At 43.4% G+C, this 10,454-nt stretch overlaps 2 protein-coding genes across 2 annotated transcripts in view; both read right to left on the bottom strand.

The window, feature by feature from the left end:
• Window positions 1-2,356: 2,356 nt before the first annotated feature.
• On the bottom strand, window positions 2,357-6,041 carry LOC134444080 (GTPase IMAP family member 9-like). Its single transcript, XM_063193546.1, has 4 exons — window positions 6,026-6,041; window positions 5,309-5,902; window positions 3,803-3,862; window positions 2,357-2,655 (listed from the first exon to the last, which is right to left on the bottom strand). Exons 1-4 carry the CDS (start codon window positions 6,039-6,041, stop codon window positions 2,357-2,359), a joined length of 969 nt encoding a protein of 322 aa, XP_063049616.1.
• Window positions 6,042-6,197: 156 nt separating this feature from the next.
• The window catches only part of LOC134444079 (GTPase IMAP family member 9-like), a 5,348-nt gene continuing 1,091 nt past the window's right edge, over window positions 6,198-10,454 (bottom strand). The window contains exons 2-3 of the mRNA XM_063193545.1: window positions 6,463-7,025; window positions 6,198-6,209 (exon numbers count right to left, since the gene is read on the bottom strand). Coding sequence (XP_063049615.1) covers window positions 6,198-6,209; window positions 6,463-7,025 — 575 coding nt within the window. The remainder of the gene's footprint in view (window positions 6,210-6,462; window positions 7,026-10,454) is intronic.

Raw genomic sequence — 10,454 nt, 5'->3', positions numbered from 1 at the left:
ATTTGGTAAATACAGAATTAGTTGTTTTCAACTTTAAGTGCTCTGATAATTCATGAACAACTTCCAAAATCCCAGAAACAGGACTTGTGACATATGACAACAGAACATTTTACCAATATTAAGTTAAGTGTTTATTTCCTGCTTAGCATAAAACATTAGAAGAAGAGAACAATGAACATGACACATAGCTGAGCTTAGGTGTGCCCAGCATGGCTGATTGACCTTTGATCTACCCAAAGAGACAAAAATCATATTATTGTATCATCATATAATACTGTATATATTAAGTGTAAGAACATACGTATGGTTTAACATACGTGTTAACTCTTTTTTTTTTGTACACACCATAATTATGATCGAGACATAAATAATTGCTATCAGGAAACATAATTATAACATACACATCTTAAATGTGATCAGGAAAATCCAAATTGTGCTTTTTGCCGCTCCGCGTCGGGGTCTTAAGATTCTCTCTGTGCTGCTATTCCACGGTAGCGACCTTCTCGCCGAACGTTAACCCTTACTTATTATATGGTTGTGACGTCATCGGTCGAATGCTCCATTCATTTCAACGGGGCTCCCCAACGTTCGCACGTCTGTTATTTTTCGATAACGGACGGGTTGGTCTATAACAGACCGCTGTCAATGGCAACAAGACTTTTCACTGCTAAAGCGACTTTTCAACAAGACTCTAATCAGCTGCTGTGATAGACAACACCTGTTGTCCTGGCTACCTAGCTGTTAGTGTTCCACAACGGCACTGTTTTGTTTTGCGCAGCAACAATCTTTTGACATTAAAAATTATAATACTCATGAACGGCGTGACGTTTTCCATGTGCGTTACGCCCATTTATGGGGGAAAACAACCCATACAAGTCAATTGGTAATGTTGGGGTTCAATAAACGAAAGATACGGACCTGTAGACAAGCGTTGTTCACGCGCAACATGCCGAAAACGTGCTGTGTTGCCGGCTGTTCAAATAATATAGCCAAACAGCCGTGGCTGAAGCATGGAATCTGTTCATTTAGATAGCCGATGTAGCATGTAAGTCAATGAGACATTCGGTTTGTTTTCACCCATAAAGGGGCGTAACGCAAATTTAAGAGCAAAGTACCCGGATGGCCGTTCATGAGTATAGACTTCACATTAAATAGGCCTAAAGAAATGTCCCCGCCATGTGTGAATCATTTAAGTATATCCATATAATAAGCGGGTTAACTTTCGGCGAGTCGGTCGCTTTGTGGAATAGCAGCACTTCAGAGAGAACAAGACGGGTTGGTCTATAACAGACCGCTGTCAATGGCAACAAGACTTTTCACTGCTAAAGCGACTTTTCAACAAGACTCTAATCAGCTGCTGTGCCTGTGATAGACAACACCTGTTGTCCTGGCTACCTAGCTGTTGCCTAGCGGTGTTCAACAACGGCACTGTTTTGTTTTGCGCAGCAACAATCTTAACATTAAATAGGCCTAAAGAAATGTCCCCGCCATGTGTGAATCATTTAAGTATATCCATATAATAAGCGGGTTAACTTTCGGCGAGTCGGTCGCTTTGTGGAATAGCAGCACTTCAGAGAGCTTCCGCTCCGCGTCGGGGTCTTAAGTGCTGCTATTCCACGATAGCGACCTTCTCGCCGAACGTTAACCCTTACTTAATGTGCCCAATTCTCTGAAGGAATGGAGAGAGAGTGTCCTCTACTCCGCCCTTCTCGATCTGAAAGCTCAAGAAAGTGATATCAAGAGGATGTGCACAGGTGCGCGCCGCCTTTTATATTCCCAGAGGACGGCAGGAAGAAGGGGCTGCCTTTTTCACCTCCGGCAGGGATGGTAAAATTACTTTGTGATCGTACTCCAAGGATGAGATCCCCCTTAGGAGAGGACACTCTCTCTCCATTACTTCAGAGAACCAGGGACATATACAGTACTTTTCATAATGTTTTGCTCTTCACAGCATTCTGCAAATGCTTTACAACCCTGCACCATTAATGCATTCATAAATGTAGTATCCCTGATAGTATGTCTAAATGGTGAAACAATACTATTTGAAACTGTATGTTAAAAAATGTGTCTAATGTAAGTGAAATGTATTTTGTTGCAAGTTAATATTTGGCATATTTCACAAATGTTACATTGTGTAAAATATTTAATTTTAAGCAATACACATAAAACTCAGTAAGAATTTTACCAGACATGAGAAATATGTAGAAAAATTAATGTCTATGTACATAGCGTGTAATAGGCTATCTACAAGGGTCCACTTACTGACTTGGAAAAACATGTTAACTCCAAAACGCACCATATACAATACAAAATAAAAAAAAACAGCTAACTGCAGAAGCAGCTTGCATGAACTAGGTTATGGACAATCAAAATCTATGTACTTGTCCTTTCTTGATGGCTTCTTCTCTCTTGTGTCCTCGTGTATGTGCTCTGATTCATCATATACCTCAAGAATGTTGGAGAGGCCCATTCGTTTGGCCAATTCCATCTTTTCAGAACCAAAACTACGAACAGAACCTCCAGAACTCAAAGACTCATAACCAGAACTTTGGAAAGACACTGTAGACCTGATTGATCCATACAAGGAGCTTGGGGAGCTGGAGGCGGTGCTGGAGACAGACCAGCGTTCAGTGTCTTCACCGGACGCTCCACTCACTACACATTAACACACAAACAAAGACACAGACACACACACACACACACACACACACACACACACACACACACACACACACACACACACACACACACACACACACACACACACACACACACACACACACACACACACACACACACACAAGATATTGATTAGTGTAAGTCAATGCTTAATAATTCCATTTGCAGAAGAATGAATTAGAAAGTCTGAGATGTCACTTACTTCTTGGAGGAATAAAGTCATAGCTTTGTGCTTTCCTGACCGGTCGTGGCTGCTGTTCTCCTGGTCCTGGATGTGATCTGTAGGAGCTGGATGCCGTGCTGGACAGAGACCAGCGGTCATAGTCCTGGCTGGATGCTCCACTCACTACACATCAACACACACACACACACACACGCACACGCACACACACATACACACACATGATGATGAAGCACTTAAAGACACACTTTAACTCATCACAGCACATTACAACACAATGGACACAAAACATCACTTACTTCTTGGAGGAATAAAGTCATAGCTTTGTGCTTTCCTGACCGGTCGTGGCTGCTGTTCTCCTGGATGTGATCTGTAGGAGCTGGATGGAGTGCTGGACACAGACCAGCGGTCATCATCTTGGCTGGATGCTCCACTCACTACACATCAACACATGCACGCACGCACACACACACACACACACACACACACACACACACACACACACACACACACACACACGCACACACACACACGCACACACGATGATGAAGCACTTAAAGACACACTTAAACTCATCACAGCACATTACAACACAATGGACACAAAACATCACTTACTTCTTGGAGGAATAAAGTCATAGCTTTGTGCATTCCTGACCGGCCGTGGCTGCTGTTCTCCTGGTCCTGGATGTGATCTGTAGGAGCTGGATGACGTGCTGGAGAGAGACCAGCGGTCATAGTCCTGGCTGGATGCTCCACCCACTACACATCAACACACACACACACACACACACACACACACACACACACACACACACACACACACACACACACACACACACACACACACACACACACACACACACACACACACACAAACAGATGAAGTCAAAGACAAAGCACAAAGCTCAATTCAGCACTACATGTACAACACATGACTTACTGCTTGGTGGAACCTCGCCATAGCTGCGTGCTTTTCGTAGAGGCCGTTGTTGCTCTTTTCCTGTTAAAGTGTATTTAGAGATAATGAGTTATTATACAGTTTATGGAGTGTGACAGTGTATAGTGTGATAAGGTGCATATGAGATGTCAAATGTGTGCGTATATGTATTTATTTCATTCTTGGGACTACAGACTTTCAAACCTTCAATTTGACAAATCCTTTATCCCTTTAAGAATGATCTGAGATATGCACATTGTTTCATATGACAATATTTGGGAAGAAGGCATAAAAATGTCTATGAATGTAAGATCCAGTGTTACCAGGAAACGCACCCCAAAATAAGGCTACACATTTGAAACTCTTTTATTCCCCTCCCTTACTCTCCTCCTCTGTTCTCTCTTTTCTTAATATCACTATTCTGCACCTCTCTTCTCTGATGCTGTCTTCTAAAATGCATTACTTATTACTCTCTATTCCTCTGCTTACTACTCTGCACCTGCTCTCCGATGCTCCCTCCTCTAAAACACATTACTTTTCTCTAACCTGGTTCTCACGCAAATCATCTGGAACATTGTCAATCGCTTGGCTCTGAAAAGGTGTAGGTGAGTTCAAAACAGCTCGCACCTGATTGGAGAATTCATGTGGCTTTTTAAAAAATCACGTACTAAGGGCATTCGATTAGTCATCGACGCATGTATGCGCACGTGGACAGAAATGCACTCTGGATGAAAATGCTGCATGACGGTTACATTTCCTGTCAAACTTCAAAATTTCAGTCATGTTGCATCGATGAGGTGAGATGTCACATGATGTCAAACTATCGCAGGATGAATGTGACTGCAGTATAACCCCTGCAGTTGCTTATCCCCGTTGATGCTCGTCTGCAGACCGCCTCTGAGGTCAAGCTCCCATGAACTGGTTGGTCAACAACTCGCTCACGTATGTACATTGTATATGAGTCTTGCCTTACACCCCTACACAAGTTTGCGCAGGTCCCCATTTCAGCTCGACCTCTCCACCTGTCCCAACACAACTCACACGTGATGTGTTTGTAGATCAAACTGGTGCGAGCCCATCATGTCTTTCATATTTGTGGCCGACTTTAAATGTGCTGCTTTTATTACCACCCACATTGTGACAACAAGTACTCGCTCACGTGCTTTGTCTACATCGATTGACAAAATCAAACTCGTCTGAGCCGATATAGCAAAATATACTTCAACCACTGACTTGTATGTACCCTGCCCCGGGATTCTGATTGGACAGGCTGTCAAATATCTGATTCCATTCGGGCTCGTCTAAGATTTCCAGACCCTTGAGCGAGCTCACAAAGTTTAACGAAGATGCACGAAGGGTCTGCATGAGAGCCAGACTAGCTTTGCTCCCCCCTTCACTATGAAACAGCAGCCTTTACACTCATTCCATTTCACAATTTAAACATTAATTAGAGACTTATCTAAAAAAATATATAATTTAATTTCTTACATTGAAGGATGAATAACTTACGGTTCTCATAACACTGTCCTCTGTTTGCTGCCACCATCTCTTCTATCTTCTCCATCAGCTGTGTGACCTGCATGTGGTCATCTCTCCTCTTATTGTTGAAGACATGATATCTGTTCCCACATTTCTCTACCAGCCACTGCAGACTCTCTCCTTCACTCTCAATGTGCTGCTCAATGGGTGTGTCTCCCAGCCGGTCTCCACGGGTGAACAGCACTATAGTGTGACTCCACACTCTCTTACCCAGAAGCTCTAGGTGTTGCTGCACTGATCTTCTCAGTTCCTCTTTGAACGATCTATTCAACCCTATGACCAGCAGTAGAGCATGGGGTCCAGGAGGACACAGAGACACACTGAGCTCAATCTCCTCTTTGGTCATGGTGGGTGTGTATTCTGTAGTTACAATATTCCATCCTGGAGCCTCCACCACAGTGATATGTCTGCCTGCTACTTCTCCCTGTCTCTTCACACTCTGAGCTTTTCTCCCTGCAGCACCAAACTCCTCTCTACCCAGGATGGTGTTTCCTGATGACCTCTTCCCTCCATATTTGATTCCCAGTAGCACAATCCTCAACTCTGACAAATGAAGAAAATCACCTGACAGAAGGAAACACAAGTGATGCTGCACGTCTATACATTTTTTTATCAATAGAAATTACAACCATTTCATAAAATCATTTCTTGTGCTAAATGCATGCTATTAAGCTAGTAATTTAAGACATAAGACTGGAAACATGTTGTCAGTATGTTTCAACATCAGTAATATTTATGTCTTTAATTCATGGCTAATAATGCTTCCATTGGTGTTGTTTTAATGAGACAGTAGTGGCCTAATGGAAAAGGGATTCGGTTTTAGAATCAGAAAGTTGTATGTGTTTTTGTAATCGATGTTTTATGTTAATGACTGAGGGAGAATGCAACTCTTAGATCCACAACAATGGAGACAACACTATTTATGTTTTTTATATATTAAAAAAAAAAAAAAAGAAAGAAACAATATACCCCAACTCACCCATTTGAGATCGGAGTGATTCCCTCTCTCTCTTCACATTCATCATCCTCTCTTTCGCTCTCTCTTCATCGCTCCTCCTCTTCTTCTCCAACTCTTCTATTCTCCATCTCTCCACCTCATAACACTGTCCTCTGTTTGCTGCCACCATCTCTTCTATCTTCTCCATCAGATGTGTGACCTGCATGTGGTCATCTCTCCTCTTGTTGTTGAAGACATGATATCTGTTCCCACATTTCTCTACCAGCCACTGCACACTCTCTCCTTCCCTCTCAATGTGCTGCTCAATGGGTTCGTCTCCCAGCCAGTCTCCACAGGTGAACAGCACTATAGTGTGACTCCACACTCTCTCACCCAGAAGCTCCAGGTGTTGCTGCACCGATCTTCTTAGTTTGTCAGTGAATGATCTATCCACACGTATGACCAGCAGTAGAGCGTGGGGTCCAGGAGGACACAGAGATGCACTGAGCTCAATCTTTTCTTTGGTAATTTTGGATGTTTCATCCACAGTAAATTTCCCATACCATCCTGGAGTCTCCACCACAGTGACATGTCTTCCTGCTACTTCTTCCTGTCTCTTCACACACTGAGCTGTTATTCCTACAGTATCAAACTCCTCTCTGCCCAGGATGGTGTTTCCTGATGAACTCCTCCCAGCATCTTCGTATCCCAGCAGCACAATCCTCAACTCTGACAGATGAAGAGACTCACCTGACAGAAGGAAACACAAGTGATGCTGCACGTCTATACATTTTTTTATCAATAGAAATTACAACCATTTCATAAAATCATTTCTTGTGCTAAATGCATGCTATTAAGCTAGTAATTTAAGACATAAGACTGGAAACATGTTGTCAGTATGTTTCAACATCAGTAATATTTATGTCTTTAATTCATGGCTATTGTAAGTACAATTGCAGTTATGCAATCGGAATTACATTATTGGGTGCGAGGACTATTCTTCCTCACACCCGGGCAACAAAATATGTAGGGTCAACTACAATTAATGGGTACGACGTTAAATGTAAGGGAAGTACAGTAAATGTAATTATAATTACATTAATAAGTATACAATTCTTATACAGTTCCAAATATGTAATGTGTTATTACTATATGTGAGGAATAAGAGTATAAGAAATGATGCATGAAGAGTGTGTTAAACTCTTCACGTTGGGTATCAATAATGTGTAGGTGTGTACTTTAATCGTAAATTGTCTAATTAATGATTGCATAAAACACGGTTCATGACCGTCTCATAAAATCATGACCATTATTGACAAATAATCTGAAGGTTTTGTGTGAATTCTTTTCTGGTTGACTTCGTAGAAATTGTTCAAATAAGACAAACACAGTTCACCACAATGTACATTTATTGTAAAAGCATCATCCGGTCATAACACTGATACAGTCAATGTGACTTGCAGGGCATAAGAACTTAGGTAAAATATACAATATATACACGGGGTATGAGAGGATGCGCTCAGTGTGTGTGTGTGTGTGTGTGTGGGTACGCTATGCGAGAGAGAGAGAGAGAGAGAATAGGAGGAGGCGTGCGCTCGGTGAGCGCCGCGCATCTCTGACACCGCGTGTGCGGAGCGGTGGGAGGAGAGAGAGAGAGAGAGATGTATGTTCTATGAACTATGGTTCGAATGATTCTGCGCAGCGCTGCGCGCAGGACCGAAATATGAGACATGAGGAGGGGCGTTAAGCTTTCGGCTGATAAAGCGGGAACTTATCTTCAAGATAGAATTCAAGCTAATCAGAGAATACTGTCCTTTGTCTAAAGGCTTTACAGTATGTGTGGGGGGAGGAAAAGGGAGCGCTTGGCGCTCTTTTCCGACAATAGCTTACGTCCTCGACTCGATAACTCAATGGGTTAAAACACTGGTACGTGTATCTCTGTGAGTGGGTAATTTACATGTGGGTGCAAGTATGGCCTATGGCAATATTGCAACTAATGTAAACTAAGAATAGCGTGTGGCTATCTGTGGTGATGAGAGGGGAGAAAGAGAGAAAGAAAAGAAAGAACAGATAGAACAAAATAACCCAAAATAAAATATATCACACTCTACAAGTGTGGATATTTAAACACAACTCCTCAAAGCTATGTAACAGTTCTAACTGAATATCTTTGCCCAAACTCAGTGCTTACTCGTTATCCTTGGTAGGGAGAGAGAGAATTCCTTTGATCTCTCGGGCGAAGTGGGTGTGCGCGTCGCTGTGCGCGCGAGTTTCCTTTGTTCTCCAAGCTGCTCGGGTAGGCTACTGTCTGGGGTCCGAGCGATACCACGCGCCGTTCCGGGGCACGAGGTTGCAATGTGTCCACAGAAGTCTTGCTTCGTTGAACGGGGAAAAGGAAGGTGGTATTTCGTTGTGTAGTCCGATTGTCTTTGCGGTGCCGTCCTGCGAAGGTCCAATGAGAAAGGGGTGCACGCAGGTCCGCTCCACGCGTAGTAACTGTACCGGCTGTCCACTCTCTTGGGGAACAGACAATCAGGCTCAGCCGAGTCTCCGTGGACTCTAGGCGAGGTCCTGTTCGGTACCAGTAAAAAGATTAACAATTGTCCGTACAAAAGTTATCCTATAGCACGTGGGTTCCTCGTGGTTCCTGACTCACTGCTCTCCTAGCAGTGTCCGCAAAAGTCAAATGCAATACAAACGAAAACCGGTTGAAGGAAGAAATATATCGACCGTAGTGTTAACCTGCCAAGATAACTTACAGTTTCAATAATTTCTAAAATAGCCGTCCCTCTAAGGAGACGTGTCCCGGCACTTCTCACATCTCGATGGGGAAGTCGGGGTCCGGCCTAGGGCGTCGGGCCTAGGGGAATAGGCGACAGAGCTCTATGCATACCTTGACCAGGGGTTTTATACATACGGGGCGGGGCTGAGCCACGTAATCCGAACCAGGTACAGTATAGAGAGAAAATGGTGGCTGTATTTTACAAAATGGTGGCCATTCGTAAAATAAGTGGAAATGAATTAAACTTTAGGGGTAATAATGCCTACAGTTCCCCCTTTTGGCTATCGAAGGAAGATTGCAGTGTCTCTTTGATAGGCACATGGCACTTTACTCCTGTTTAAGTTCATTTGTCCAAAAGTGGTAATCCAATGTTTGTCCATATGGTAATTCCACTGTGCGCTGGAGCGCGCTATGTCCATGATGCTGTGAGGTCCAAGGACGGTTCCTGTGGAGTGTCCTTTGGAAAAGTTCATGTGATGGGCATATGAATAGTCCATGCAGTAGCACTCTGGGCTGAGAATGGGCATAGCACTTTGGGCAATAGATTTTATCTGTCTAGAATCTAAATTCAAACAAACAAAATCATGAAAAATAATAAAAGAGAAGAGAGAAGAAAGAGAAGAAAGTGAAGAAAAGGCATGGTGAGGGGGAATGGTGGAACCATGTGTCAGCTAGCCTAATCTTCGTGGACACTACTGATGGCAGAGCTTTTGACGTCTGCAGCTGTCAATCACATAGCCATGTGGTCAGTGTCAGTTGTGTTGTTGTTGTGAAGGATGCCGTGGCATGAGGCGTGTATGTGGATACACTGTGGAGTGAGGTTGGAGAGATGGATGTGCTCCATCTTACCGTGTGTGAATAACAAACAAATGTAACATTGCCAAAACTACAACTAGATATATTAATGTGAGTGCATTTTACTAATGGTACTTTCGTGCTGGTTTACCATAACGCTGCTGTTAGTCAGGTTGGCGCTGCGCTTTCCTTCGGGCCCTGAAAGGTCTGCTTGCCTATGCACTGTCTAAAGCATGCGTGCGTAAAATGGGATCGCATATAATAATCTTGCATAGTGTGATGGAATGTACAGTGTTGGTTAGTAGGTGGTTAACTGTGACTAAGACTTATGATGCATATTTATGGCTTTGGCGAAGTATGCAAATTTAGTCTGTGAGACTGATGTCTGAGGTTAGTCTGTTAAGTCTGTCGCGCTATGGGACAGGGATGAGTCGTGCTGGACCCATCTCTGTCGCCGCCGGCGACGGTGACGCGGAGTGTGTGAATCTGGCTCGCTAGAGCTTTGGTCAGATCCATCTGACGAGTCGTGCTCACTCGCATCGCGCCATGACTGTGCAGAACGGGAGTCGGACCCATGGGAAACGTGGTTAGTCCACTGGTCC

The sequence above is a fragment of the Engraulis encrasicolus genome, unplaced genomic scaffold (assembly GCF_034702125.1).
Source record: "Engraulis encrasicolus isolate BLACKSEA-1 unplaced genomic scaffold, IST_EnEncr_1.0 scaffold_44_np1212, whole genome shotgun sequence".
NCBI classification, from domain to species: domain Eukaryota; kingdom Metazoa; phylum Chordata; class Actinopteri; order Clupeiformes; family Engraulidae; genus Engraulis; species Engraulis encrasicolus.
The sequence above is the reverse complement of the archived record's forward strand: the minus strand, read 5'-3'. Positions and strand labels throughout refer to the sequence as shown.